This window comes from Bidens hawaiensis, unplaced genomic scaffold (assembly GCF_021521415.1).
Source record: "Bidens hawaiensis isolate Kalapana, Puna unplaced genomic scaffold, B.hawaiensis_p1.1 tig00013225_1, whole genome shotgun sequence".
Classification (NCBI taxonomy): domain Eukaryota; kingdom Viridiplantae; phylum Streptophyta; class Magnoliopsida; order Asterales; family Asteraceae; genus Bidens; species Bidens hawaiensis.
The window spans coordinates 599,886-615,185 of record NW_027492115.1 but is presented as its reverse complement, the minus strand read 5'-3'; the positions used below and the strand labels follow the sequence as shown (position 1 = coordinate 615,185).

Below are 15,300 nucleotides of genomic sequence, written 5' to 3'. Positions count from 1 at the left end.
CAAATTATTGCATGATAGTATCTTGAGAGCTGTGAGCAATCTACTCACGCCCCGGCATCTCCGCCTTAGGTTGGGGTGTGATAGAAAACCCCTCAAAAGAAATTCACAAACTATGATAAAAAAATCATAAATCAAAATTAAAATAAAATCAAAAAATCTATAAAAAAAACTAAAATGTTTCTGCCGTTATCCTCGTTCATAAAAGACCGAAACCCCTATTTGACCCAAACCAAAACAACTCTTTTTTTAATTGACCCGTACTGACCCTAACTCATTCTGGCCCAAACTCATTTTGACCCATGACTCGTTTCGACCCATAACCCATTCAACCAAACCTAACCCATTTGCCACCTCTAATTACCATAAATTAATTGTATTCTTCATACATAAGTATATTTGCATATGATTGTGTTTGAACATATATTTGTAACACCGTGAATTTTGATGTATTATATTTAACAATATATATATATATATACACACACATATATATATATATATATAACTAGGTGACTTACCTGGCGCGTTGCGCAGGGCTAGTAATGTTTGGATGTTTGTATGCATGCTACAACAGCAAGCCAACACGAATTTGATCTGTATCGGATTACGTAATCGGAACTAAACAAAAAAAATTAACTTGTCAACAGCCAAATACATCAAATTAACATATTTAAAAAAATACGTTGAGCGGAAAACCGCCGCGTATATGGTCTAATAGCGGTACTCGTATAGCTTATGATACGAAAAATAACATTTAAAACGACGTTTGTGTGATCGGTAAAACACGAACATTGCGGCAACAAATCGACGTGAATTCGATGAGTATCAATTAGATTCATTAAGATATAGGAAATAAACCCATAATAATTTCGACAACTTAATATATTTAAACAAAAAAACAAATAATATATTAAAAGCATTTGGAGACATGCCTCAAACCAACACACCATATTTTTAAACATAACCAAAAACAATTTGGAGACATGCCTCGAACCAACACACCCTATTTCTAATTTCATAACTTCTAATAAATTTATCAACAACTAACATACCAAGTTATTACAATTGGTAAATGTCAAAATGATTTACATAAAAATAAACTAAACTAATAAAATATTTTAAAATTCTTTTGTTGCATCAAAATTTTCACTTATACTAATTAGATAATATTAAACCAACCGACACTCGTGGAAGTCGCCGCTATCATGAGAGAAATCATCAAAAACAAAAAAAATGTGTCGAGGAACTCAACGATGTCATGAAAGAAACCAACAAACAACACGAAAAGATTGACCAAATGTTGGAATTGCGGGAATTGAGTGAAAAATACGAATCCCTAAAAGCGGACGGGTTACACGAAGAGGCCGCATTATTGCAACGACAACGAATTGAAAAAATGCGCAAATATTATGAAATATTAGTATGTTATTTAGTTATGTCTTTTAATATTTTTAGTTATATATATATTTTTAATTTTAATGCATTATTAGTTATGTTTTTTTAATTTTTTTGTATTTCTTTTAATTTTAATGAATTTTTATTTAATTATTTAAATAAATTGGTTTTTATTTAATTAGTTTAGTTATAAAAAGAAAATAATAAAAAAACACACTGTAGGCCCAACTTGTAGCCCCTACACCATTACACCCCCAAAAACAAATTTTCACTCCATGCTGACTGGGCGTCACGTGTCACAATTCGCCCCTAATTGTAGCCCCTTCACTACACATGGCCTTAGGAAGTGCTATGAGTTCTTTTTGACATATTTTCAAGTCCAAATTTGACTCCGTCTTGCTTTTAACGTTTAAAACGTAAACGGTGTTTTATGTGATTGTATGACTTACAATATATTGTTAAGTCACGTGAGTTTTCTGATAACGAATTATATCATTATATCAATAAAAAATAGGTAACATTTTGTTTCTAAAATGGCCGATGAGTTTGAATTATATATTATATATTATATATATAGATAAAAGTTGGATCTGCTGTCACAAAGGTTTTTTTGGAATTAGCTATTTTGGATTTTATGTAAATATTTTGATGAGTAAACAAATTCTATCTTGTGGTTCTGGTTACTTTAGTAGTTGGGAATGCTTTGTTATTGTGTTTATATGACAGCAATGCATGTTCGACCCCAATTTCTAACAAGCTGTTAGTTTTTGCTATTTTTTCTTTCTTTCGTAAGTTGGAGATCAGAATTCAGTTTTTAAAATCTCGCTTTTTGTTTCTTTTATGTTTCATATTATTTATTACTTTTATTATTTTCTTTTAATATGTCCAATTTATGAAACTATTATATGAGTTTATTTCGATATCGTAGCGAACCTATTCAATACCGATCGAATTCACGTCGACTTGTCGCCACAATGCCCGGTTTTTTGGTCGAATAAACGTTGTGTTAACTGTTATTTTTGGTATCATAAGCTATACGGGTGCCGTTACTGTAATGAGTATTTACTAATTTATTTTTAGGGTTTATTGTCGATACCATAGTGAACGTAACCAATTCCGATCAAATTCGTGTCGTTTTGATCATAAGTTGTACGAGTGTCAATATTGTATTGGAAGTTTACAGATTTATTCTTTTGATTCAGTGTCGATGTTGTAATGAACTTAAAGATTTAACGAATTCGCGTTGTTGCACCGCCGCGCCGGTTTATACCTAGTTAACTTTAAATTTTCTTAACTATTAATAAATTTTGTTATGTGATTATTAATTTATAATATGTAAAGTTTAAGTGACTGCTTCAAATCCATATATTCAAACACCCACTCATGTTATTAATGGTGATGTTAATTAATATATCTTAAACTAAAGTTGTGGATAAATTTTTTTAGTAAAGAAGCCAAGCTATGTTGATTTAAAATAAATGATGGATAATTTCACTTTCATAAAATAAACAGACAATTTATATATACACGATCATGCCCACTAAAATGGATATATCAACACTTGTTAGGTCAGGGTTACGGGTGTAATCTAGTTAGAGCTATGAGCTCCTCAAAATTAGTTTTAAAAAATACTTAAAATTCTTCTTTTTATATCAAGTCAAATAGATTGAGGGGTGTTGTTGGGGTGACACTAAAGGGGTCAATGGCAATAATAGGTGATGGGATAAGATAACGATTAAGGTGGTGGTGAGGAGATTGGTGGCTTTTGTAGGTAATAATCTTATATTAAACGTAGTGTGAATATCTATCTATAATATATATAAACGAAGATATAAAAATCCTACGTGTCGCGATGTGGCCGCTTCCCCTTTCTTTGGAGTCACCAAATTTGTTTGATTTTTAAATGGAGGCTTCTCATGCATTTGACCCGAATTTATAGGTATGAATCTTACCAAACTCAGATATTCCTTAAACGGGTTATAACATCTCATTAAATTAAAAATTATTCTCACCAAATTATTGATGTAAAAATCCTATAAAATATGATATAATAAAAATTAATATCTTATTTATTTTAAAAAATATATATCTATTTTTTAAATTAAAAAAACCAATTTGATAGTAAAAAAAATAAACGGGTCTTGGGTCTCATCGAACCATAAGTATATTATTAACTTTCATAAATATTATTTATAATTAAAAAACCAATTTTATAGTAAAAAAAATAAACGGGTCTTGGGTCTCATGATAAAAACCATATAGCTTTTAAACCGGGTTATAACATCTCATTTATTTGTGAAACAATTTATCATCAAACCATAAGTATATTATTAACTTTCATACAATAAAAAAAATATAAATTCAAAAAATAAATAAATATTAAAACAAAAGCCACGTAATACGGGGAATAAAAACTAGTATTATATATAGATTGTAACAAGTAATTCGTGTATACATGCACTTTAAAAAACATATTTAATTTCTTAATTAAAAGACACTTGACGGATTATGATATGATAATAGAAGACAAGGAGTAAAGATTGTGAACGAGAGATGTTTTATTGCACGAAAGATTTTTTAATCCGTTTGATAAAAAGTGGGATTATTAGTAAGTTGTTTTATTGAAGGAAAGCATGTTTACGAAAGTAAATGAAGTGAAAAGTCATTGAACTGAAGAATTTGTAAGAGTCGGCAGAGAAAAACGATATCAAATTCGATGGTGTAGGTGAGATGGTGATGTGTTGTGCCTACATTACATAAAGGGCGGGTAGATGAAATATGATTTTGGGGTGAGGTTTAAATATTTTATAATTATAATTTGTTTTTAATATTATCGGTAAAATGGACATTTAAAAGAAACATACAACATTTAATAGAAAATGTAATGTCGGTGTCAACTGTCGAGGAACAAAAGCATCACTATTGATTGAATAATGAGTGCTAAACCTGTAAATTTCATGTAGTTGATAACAAAATCTATACTTATCATAGATGCTATCTGTATTTTATTTATTTATTGGTTTAAAACTCTCTCTCTTATTATCTTGTACATGTGAATCACGTGATTCTCACAATTCTATGTTTGAAAAAAAAATGTATTGATACCAGTTTTGATTCATAAAAATTGCAAAATGGGTATTATTAAAATTTGAAAGTGTAACAGGTAACTAGATATTGATATTATAAACTATCACTCAGCAGTTAAATTCATTTAAGGATTATCCAAAAACGAAAATTATACCTAAAACTGTTTTTGAAACAAATTTTGAGTATTTAAACATGTAAAGAAGAGAAATAGCATATTTGTGAAAGGAGAGAGGCAAGATGCTCCTCATCTTGGAGTATTATGGAAACAGACAACTAACACCAATTCAAAAAGGCCGTCTCATAATTTAATAACTTTAAAACTTGTTACTATTTTTTAAAAAAGCCTTTATAAATAGGTTAATAGCATCAAGATAAAAAGCTTTTGGTAATGACTAGTGAAATTATTGTGTTTGTTAGTTTTTGGGTTTAAATCCATGTATGTGGAAGGTTAGATTGGTTTTAGATAGTGTTGTAAAAATTGGCCTAAGCGCTAATTGGACCCCAAACGCTTTGATTTTGGCGAATCTGAGGCTCTAGGCAGACAAATTCCGTTCTAGTCGCCCAACTCGGCCCAATATGTCCAGATGACTTGTATTTTCTCTTTCTTTTGGCTTTTTAATCTTTCTTTCTTGATTAGAGATATCATTTGTCCATCTAAATTACCCAGCAATCTTTAACAAAACGTCCATCTTGAAATCCCCAGACTAACACATTATCCAGAACTTACAAACAACTTCATTACATCCTTAATAACACATCATAACCTTAATTAATAAATCTATTTGACACCAACAAAACACGGTTTAGTTTCCGCAGATTCATACAGTTAGCCGTCACGTTAACCTAAGATCACGCACTCACGCATCAAAAAAACGCACCCACGAGCCGAGAAACATCACTGTACAGAGTCTATACTTCTTTCAAAGTTATGGTTTTGCTCCTGCCCTCCGTTTTCCGCAACTTCCAAAACAATGTCGGAATCAGAGCTCGAGGTGGATCCCACGTTTACGGTTCGGATTGGACGGAGGAAACCTTGCATCCTCAAAAGATAACTATGACTAGATGGTTGACTTGTCATGTACCGAGTTGTTGAAACGGTCAACCAGTCAGGGTCAGCTGGAATGGTTTGTAGAGCACTAAGATCAAGATTTGGGAAAACCGAGCATCGGCATCTAGGGCATTTAACATTTAACCGAAGCCATTCATCGATGCATGCCACGTGAAAGTTATGAGCACATGGAAGACCTCGGACCTGGTTTTCATTTAACCAAGAAACAGTTAAAACCTAGGATTCATTAAACAGTGAGGATTCCTTTTAATTATAATAAATGGTACCTCATTCCCGACATGGAATTCTTCCAAACAAATGGGGCACTCGCTACAATCCGTTGGAACAGCTTTCAGCATGAATTTTGGAAGCTCTTGAATAAGTGCTTCCACTGCTTCTCTCTAAATGTCATTAAAATTCATCATTATATATACACATACACAAGCGCATATAAACATACTGGAAAGGTTTTAAGAGAAAACCAATATGGACAATAGATCATTTTTTATCAATAGTTATAATCATTCAAGGAAATTTTGTAATAAACGAGAAGTTTAAGGATTGTTTTAACTGGGTAAGGGGTAGAATGGAAAATTATTTTGAAAATCAGTTAAATCAATCCCTAAGAAATCTTAGGGCGCGTTCGTTTCACGGAATGAAATGGAATTGGAATTCGCATAGGATTGGAATTTGAAGGAAATGGATTTGAAATCTGAACATTCCAATATGAATTGGAATTGAGGGGAATTGAAATCCATATACATATTCATCAATTGCCAATTTTAATGTGTTCGTTTGACAAATGAATAGGAATAAAGGAAATGGTGTTTTTTTTACAATGATAACGGCGAAAACATTTTAGTTTTATTAGATTTTTCGTTTTGTATTTATATTTTGCGTTATGATTTTTTTATTATTTTTTTTGAATTCGCATAGGATTGGAATTTGAAGGAAATGGATTTGGAATCTGAACATTCCAATATGAATTGGAATTGAGGGGAACTGAAATCCATATACATATTCATCAATTGCCAATTTTAATGTGTTCGTTTGACAAATGAATAGGAATAAAGGAAATGGTGTTTTTTTTTGTTTTTTTATTACAATGATAACGGCGAAAACATTTTAGTTTTTTTAGATTTTTCGTTTTGTATTTATATTTTGCGTTATGATTTTTTTATTATTTTTTTTGAATTCGCATAGGATTGGAATTTGAAGGAAATGAATTTGGAATCTGAACATTCCAATATGAATTGGAATTGAGGGGAATTGAAATCCATATACATATTCATCAATTGCCAATTTTAATGTGTTCGTTTGACAAATGAATAGGAATAAAGGAAATGGTGTTTTTTTTTGTTTTTTTTACAATGATAACGGCGAAAACATTTTAGTTTTTTTAGATTTTTCGTTTTGTATTTATATTTTGCGTTATGATTTTTTTATTATTTTTTTTGAATTTTTTATAGGTTTTCTATTAAAATCAAAAACCCCTCAAAAAAAATATTAAAAATAATAATAAAAAATTCATAACTCAAAATATAAATTAAAAACAAAAAATCTAAAAAAGCTAAAATGTTTTATTCGTAGTCCTCTAAAAAAACTCGAGATAAGATTCTAATGAATTTTCTTGAATTCTTCACATTTTGGAAGGATTTGAAATCCCTTTGTTTAAAGGAATTTGAAGGAATTCAATTTCAATTCTTTGAACCGAACACACTAAAATGGAATTAAGATTCCAATTCCAACGAAACGAACACGCCATGTCATGGGATTTTAATTCCAATTCCTTTATATTCCCACGATTTCTGTGAAACGAACACGCCTTAGGGGATTGATTTTTTTCAAATTGATTTCCCATTCTACCCTTTACCCATTAAATCAATGCTCAAACTTCCCTTTTATTACAAAAATGTCATTAAATCATTAGAACCATTTATCAAACATAATCAATAGTTAGTATTGGTTTTCTCAGAAAAGTGAGCTCTCATATATTACGGGAGGGTTCTAGACAAAACATAGTTTTTTGCGAGAACACAAGGAACAGAGAAAATCATTAATTTTTACAATATTATTACTTTTTTTAAATATAAGAAAATGGTTGAAATGCAATGTGTTTTCATCTATTCTGAAATTCAAAAAAATATATATGAACAAATTTTGTTAACTTACAGAAACCTACATGTGTAGGTAAACGGTTTTAAAAGCATATAGACAAATTAGTTTGATGGTTTTTTATGTATATAACCCGCACGCGCACATTTGTAATTAAAAAAATACAATATTCAAAAATAAGAACCACTAATCAAAATATTAAACGACTTAGATCTGTTCTTTGCTTCTTTATTCTTGCAATAGTTAGCGTTTTGTAATGAACCGCACCCTATAATCCTAGATATATAAACACATATATAGGTATTAAAATTCATCATTGATTAGTGGTGAATTTAGAAAAAAAAACACATATTTGTTAAGAGGCAACAGCATTGAACGAATCACGTATAAACAGGTAATTTGAGGTTGTCTTATTTGTGAATTTCAAACGAGTCAACCAGATCAAAAGTCAACGAAAGTGAATTTCAAATGCATAAAACCATCACCATATTCAAGAACAAAAGGTGTTCCAGATCAACAAGATCCGACCCATTTTGCCACCTTTAGCGATGACATTAGTATTACCTGGGGTTCAGTCAAGTAAAGCCCTGGATGATAGGCAGTATCTTGACCCATGCCTCTCAGCTCTTGACCCGCAGCCGTTTCAAAAGCCCAATCGGGTACTCGAACCATATCAATCAGCACCTAAAACACATAATATTTTAAAAAAAGATAAATTAATTAATATATCAGTATTAGAGGTGTGAACTTCTAACACAACACAAACCTAGCACGAAATTCATAGGTTTGGTATAAAGGAGTTCAGGTCAAACCCATGAACCCATTTGACCAAGCGAGTCATGTTCGTGTCAGCCTGGCGGGTTCACAGGGTTGACCTGTATAACCAAATTTTTTTTTTGTTTTTGTCGTCTTTTTAAATTTATATTTAACAAACTGAATTGGTTGGGCATCTTATTACAAACTTAAAATGTAATTGTTTTATGTACATTTCTATTTTTTGTTGCAAAAATGTAAATTTAAACTATTAGATTGTAAAAACAATAAAAAATAAATAACTTTCGGGTCAAACAGGTCGTGTCATTGCCAACCCACAAATATGTGTACCACGTTCATATTCATGTGCCTGACAATTTTCATGTTCGGGTCCGGGTTGGACCCACCAACACGCAAACAGTACCCGTTTAGCATGCCTAACAAATATATTATTCATTTTGTGCTTAAAACGAGTAAAACAAATCGCTTCTGTGAAGTACCCCGTATTCGGAAATAGGAATTCCCTGTTGAGCACGTAGTGAATGAGCTTGCCTTCTTGTTAGCCACTGCATAATAATTAATATATAAACAATAAACATTGAAAAAACAAAAAGAAGAAACAGGTTTTAACAAAATTTTGAAATATGGTTAATATTGTACCTTTTTCATACATGTGCCCGCAATGCATACGAGCCCACTATAGCTAAAGAGCAACCATATAAGAAAACCCCACTTTTGGCCTTCTTCAGGCAGCTGAAAAAATATCAAAAAGAATTAGGAAAAGAAGAACCATCATTGAATCCTATCTGGATTATGTGTGATTGAAAGAGGCGATTTCAACCATTTTTTTTATAAATGAGTGAATTCGAGCTGTTGTATCTCTAATGGATTGAAAGTATTACAATAATATTTTTTTTTTACAATCATACTTACCAGTAGTTAAAGAAGATACTTTTTAACAAAGAAAGTATTCGGGTCAACCCAATCCAACCTGACCCGTTTGACATGAACAAGTTCCCCTTTTCAAACCGTTACCCACTCTAGGGATTGCATAAAACCAGAAAAACTGATCCGCAACCGAAAAAACCAAAACAAAATACTCAAAAACAAAACAAAATAATCAAAACCAAACAAAAACCAACAGTTTAGTTTTATGTTTTTGTAAAACCAAGCCGAAATAACCAAACCCGAACAAAAACCGACAGTTTAGTTTTATGTTTTCATAAACACCGAACTTTCTGTTTAATTTCAGTTTTGCATGTAATTAAATCCAAAAAAAACTTAATTGAATTACGCATTAACATTTTTTATTTTGAGCCTTATAACAAGCTTAATAAATAGTGTCACCCAAAATATTTAGCCCAATTGCCTAAATGTAAAATAATCAATTAATTATTAAAGATTTACGCCCAAAACTCATTATTTAGGGCCAATATTTTTTTACCCGAAAACTTCAACCCCAAATGGTGAAACCGAAATCGAATGGTTTTTAATAACTAAGACCGAATTTTCAGTTTGGTTCGGTTTGAGCAGAAAACCCAGCTTGCCCACATGAACAAATAGATAATTTAAGAAAGCAAATAATAAGCTTACACAGTCTTTTGCACTGCTAAACCACAGGGAGCCGATAATAGTCCAAGCCCAAAGAAATGGGTAGAGAAATACCGAAAGAACGGTTAATACTGCCACTCGACCACAAAAACGAGCTTGTCTCTGTTGTGGGCCAAAATCCCTGTTTCATTTTAATAACATGTTTAGACTTAAAATTGTATCAACAAATAAATAAATATAAAAATCTCAGAATCCAACTAAGCATGCTTACGGATCGTAAAGGTTTCATTTCAAAACTAGGTTTGTAAGCGAACACGAACAGAGCATTTTCGTGTGTTTGTCAAATTATAACTGAGCAAACAATCAAACACGAACAATTAAACCGATAAGGCTTTCTTGTTCATGTTCGTGTTCGTTTATGTTTCTTCGATAACAGTATAAATCAACAGTTCATGAACGTAAATGAACAAACATAACTGAACATGCCAAGCTAAAATTAGTTAAAATTAATGTGAAGAACAATGTGATGGACCTAAAAAGTTATAAAAACTAGACTAAATTGTAATGAGCCCAAAGAAGTTTAATGGATATATTAATGAACGTAAATCACCAAACTTAAAACAAACGTAAACTAACGAACATAAATGAATGTAAACGAACGAAGATTAACAAAATTAGATGAATGAACATAAATGAACGACTGAGGCATGTGTTAATGTTCGTTTTCGTTCGTGTGTTAAATAAATGAACATAAACTAACTTCCTGCCGAAAAGTTTACGAAATGTTCCCTAAACCAACAATACTTTGAGAACGACGATAACAGTACGTATTGTTTTAAACGTGATACACAAGACAGTTATGTAACCTGCTAACCACCTCTATTTCTGTCTCCCACTACTTCTGATTATTTTTATGCATGATGTGATTTTTGCAATTCTTAACATATTATAGTTTCTACAACGAGCGAGCCTCTATTGATCTTGTTTTCTGTTTTACTTCTATTTTCCTTTGTCCTTATGTAATAACATAATCTACTAATTCGCTAACTTTTTATTTTTATATTTCAAATCTCCTTGGGTGATAAATATATTTAAGAATTAAAATAGCACGGATGTATAATCACAATGAAATAATAAGAACATAAATGACTTACAATCCCATTCCAGCAGCAAGGCCATTATCCACAAACATCAACAGCCGAAAAATAAACACAGTAGTGTAATCAACCTAAAACAAACCAACCAAAACCATCAAAAATTACCCAAATCAAAAATAATAATCAAAATCCAAAATTTAGCTAATTTCCTAATTACCCACCACAATCCATATATGCAAAGGGTGTGTGCAGAGATGATAATGCTTCCATTTAATCGCAACTATTATTCTATCACATTAACCAATCGTCAAGAACCAGCAAAACTTCACCAAAATTAATAACAAACAAACAAATAATAATAATAATAATAACAATAATAGGGTTTGAATAAAATACAAATTAAATTAACGTGCTGACTGTAGTGTAATTACACTACTTGATTCTCACAGTTAACTCGTTAATTTAATTTGTACATTAACTTTCGCTGTACTAATAAATTTATAATAATCTTCAAAAGGATACATACTAGTCGCAAGCATCGACAAGAAAAACCCATCATACCTGCAAAACCCAGAATTTAAAACCCATGAATTTGCAAAAAGCAACCGAGTTTCATATTAAAACTGTGAATAAAGAACACCCACCACTTGAAATCGACGCCTCTGACAGCCATATGGAAGATGAAGCGTCGTGTAAAACCCTAATTTTTACGAAATTGGGGGAAATGGTTTAACTTAAAATTGGTTGATAATATATGGGAATTGGGTGATTTGGGTGGGTTGGATCTGGAAAGTGTTGAGAAGTGCAAATGGGTGTGTGAAAAAGTGAAGGAATTTGGTTGGATTTAATTTTGATGGGAGGGAGATTGGTGAGCTGAAATGGAGTGGTGATTGAGAAGAAAAGAAAGAAGATGACAGGGGTTTTGATATTGGTTCGACTTTGTCTACATATATATGTAACTAGTTATGTATCTACTCTTTTAAATGTCGTACACAAACTTTTTATTTTTCTTTTTTTGTATTGAATATATCAATCATCAATCATACCCACTAAAATCCCACCGACAGCAGAGCTATAGGTAGGGTCTGGGGAGGGTGGGATGTAGGCACACCGTACCTCTATCCAAAGGAATAAAGAGGTGGCTTCCAGAGAGACCCTCGGCTCTAAGAACATGTGTATGAAGCAAAAAAAAGGAAATCAAAGTTTAACAGTTATATAAAAAACTACTACTAATTATAATAATTATAATAATATTAATAATAAGGTCACAGTTTAACCGCAATATAAAAGTTAATAATAATAATAATAAAATATGTAAGGGAAATACCATTATGGTATGTGAACTTTGAATATATGTTGTTGTGAATATAAAGTGCTTTTTTCTTTTACTTTGATAAATAATGTGAACTTTCTTGTGACATGACAAGAGAAGTTTTGTGTACTAGAATATGAAGGGAAAAAGAAAAGAAAAGGGTTTTGATGGTTATAAAAGTATTCTCAGCTTGTTGTTATAGAGTTATTTTTTTTACTCTCGTGTGGTCTTAGAATTTTGTCTAAGTAAGCCTGTGTGTTTGTTGTTGGTGAGTTTTTGGGCAGCGGAAGTCTTGGATTAACAATGTGGGTTTCTTGTAGTTACTTGAACACAAGTATACAAGAACTAAGTGTTTATATTGCTGGAAATTTTAGTATAAAGGGTTTATGCTTACAAGCTTTTGGATGATTCCAAATGAAGTCTAGCATCACCTATTTATACTACTAACTAGCTGATCTAGAGGGTTCTAAACCTAGATATTTCTATACAAATATCTTGCCAAGATCTAGAGAATTTCTTGTAAATATCCAGCAAGTGGGCTAATCATTTGCTGGTCTAGAGACTTTTTTTGGCAACATCTTTGGGGCTGAAATGTGCGCCATTCTAGGCTGTTCCATGGCACATATGCGTTGTTCCGGAGTGTTCTGTGACATCTGCCCGATCCGACCCGACCCAGGTACCCGTTTCTTTTATCCGATCTCTTTCTTTTATGATTTAATATATATTTATACCTATACTTTATTTTTAATAATAATAATATATTTTCCTTCCCGCCTCTTTCTCTCTCTTTCTTTCCGCCGTCCCGTCCCTCTCCTTCTCTCTTTCCGCCTTGTTTCCCTCTTCTAACTCTTTGCTTGTCCTTTGTTCCTTCCCGCCTAAGGTTGTCTGCGCAGCTCCACGCGCCAGACTCCTTACATGGAAGCCTGCGTGAAGACATCTTGTTCCTGCGATGCGTGAAGAGAACTCTTCTCGCAGCGCGCTAAGAATGCATGTTCTTCCCGCAATGCGCTAAGAATGTATGTTCTTCCCGCGATGCGCTTAGAATTCTAGTTCTTCACGCAGCACGCTTAGGATGTGATTCTTCCCGCAGTGCGCTAAGGATTGTTGTGCCAGCCTTCGCGCTCGCGCACTCAGCCTTCCCGCGCTTAACCCTTGTATCTTCTGTTTATTCTAGCCGTTTGCTTTTGTAAATGTCTTCTCCTCTGAGCTGTTGACCTAACCTATCTAATGTCTGAATAGTTACTTTCGGCGCAGCATGCGTACCAACCCCATTGGTTGGTAGAAAAAGTGACTGACATTATCTTTTGAGATCTGCTTTTGCCATGCTTGACCAGTACCTTTATCTGAACCGCCCATGCCTTTTTACTGTTCCCTGTCAGCTTTATCTTGCCCCCTGCAGCTGCCATATCTTTTGATATCTTTTGTTATCTTTTGTTTTGTCTTGTTCTGTTTGTCTTGGAATCTTTTCCCTTTTTTCTGGATTTATGTCTCCTAGGGTTTCTCTATAAATAATAGTATTATTTTTTCCTAACACTACACACACAAAACACTTACTCTCTCCTGACCTCCTCCTTGCTCTCTCTGCCGCCTCCCTCTCTGCCTCCGTTTTCTCCTCTCCTCTGCCCTGTTTTCCGGTAATATATATAATAACTTATTAATTATGCTAACTTGTAATCAAGACTTAAAACCGATCATTAAAACAATAATCTTTAATTATAGGTTAACTTGTGCTTGTTTAAAGTTGGTTCTTGCTTTACCTTACACCGCACCGATTATCAAGTGAGTAATCTCGTATCTAATCCCTTTTTGCTTTTAATGTTTTGGGATGTTCATGTGTTCATACAAACTTAGAGTCTTAAACTGTTTATGAACTTTAGTCGCGCAGTATCCCATGTGTTGAAGACGTAGACTTGGCTGTTTATTTGTATGTGTGGATCATTAACCGTCTTGTCGGTCTATTCCGCAGTTTTCATGGTACCATTAGATGAACACGGGAGAACTATCGTTTATGATTTTCTCTTTTGTTACACTTGCACAGTTAGTCTTGTTTGTGAGCTCAATTGTGAGCACTGGCAGTCTTGTCTCTTAGAGTTGGTCCCGATCAGATTACACCCTTGTTGAAAACCAGACATACACATGTTGCGCGCAGATTTATTGTTATCTATGTATTGTATTAAACTTGATTTCTCACCAACACGCAAGTGTTTGACGTTTATTTTAACACATGTTCAGGTTTGCAGTAGCTGTTTTGGAGCTTGTGGACACGTAGGAAGTTTTTACTTTTGGACCTAGAATTAAAATGTATCAAGACAAGTTAATGTTGTTCGAATGTTATAATTTATAATATATTGATTTATGTTTGATTTATGTTCTTTATTTTCCCCGCTGCGCGTGCGCGATAAAATGTGTATTAATAAATATTGACACCAATAGTGTCGCGAGTAATGAAGCAATATGTGGCGCCCCGATGTATAATCCGCCTTTGGTCGGGGTGTTACAGATTGGTATCAGAGCTCGTTGACTTTAGGATAGGTGGTTAGACGTAACGGCCTAGAATACCTAAGAGTCCCTTCTCGCGCATGAGAGAAATCTCATGTTTGCGCGCTTATTGTTAATTACTCGTTATTTATGAATATGCTCGCACTTGCGCAGTATATGATTTTATGTTTTATTCCGCGATATTTCGATTTTTGTGAATTTCGATTTTTATTGATTTTACTTACATATTCGTTTGTGGGATTTGAAAATCCGAAAAGTCATGGTGATACATGAATAGTTGATTTTCAATTTCCATTTACGATTATGTTCTGAGGTTGGAGACTTGAAAAGTCATGGTGATACATGAATTGTCAACCTCCAATACTCATTTTCTTGTATATTTTATATTGAAGATTGAAAAGTCATGGTGATACATGAATCGTCAATCTCCAATGCTCGTTTGC

At 32.7% G+C, this 15,300-nt stretch overlaps 1 protein-coding gene across 1 annotated transcript; it reads right to left on the bottom strand.

Moving 5' to 3' along the window:
• Nucleotides 1-5,186: 5,186 nt before the first annotated feature.
• On the bottom strand, nt 5,187-11,889 carry LOC143543624 (E3 ubiquitin-protein ligase SIS3-like). The gene is made up of 10 exons (XM_077035900.1): nt 11,691-11,889; nt 11,569-11,607; nt 11,268-11,334; nt 11,104-11,177; nt 9,992-10,130; nt 9,059-9,151; nt 8,899-8,964; nt 8,210-8,329; nt 5,818-5,931; nt 5,187-5,734 (listed from the first exon to the last, which is right to left on the bottom strand). Exons 1-10 carry the CDS (start codon nt 11,717-11,719, stop codon nt 5,378-5,380), a joined length of 1,098 nt encoding a protein of 365 aa, XP_076892015.1. The 5' UTR covers nt 11,720-11,889; the 3' UTR covers nt 5,187-5,377.
• Nucleotides 11,890-15,300: the final 3,411 nt, after the last annotated feature.

Coding starts and splice junctions, on each gene's coding strand:
- LOC143543624 (XM_077035900.1), bottom strand. CDS start 11,719: ATGGCTGTCAGAGGCGTCGATTTCAAGTG. Junction 11,335..11,568: donor TCGATGCTTGCGACTAGTAT/GTATCCTTTTGA, acceptor TTAATGTGATAG/AATAATAGTTGCGATTAAAT. Junction 9,152..9,991: donor TTAGCAGTGCAAAAGACTGT/GTAAGCTTATTA, acceptor ATATTTTTTCAG/CTGCCTGAAGAAGGCCAAAA.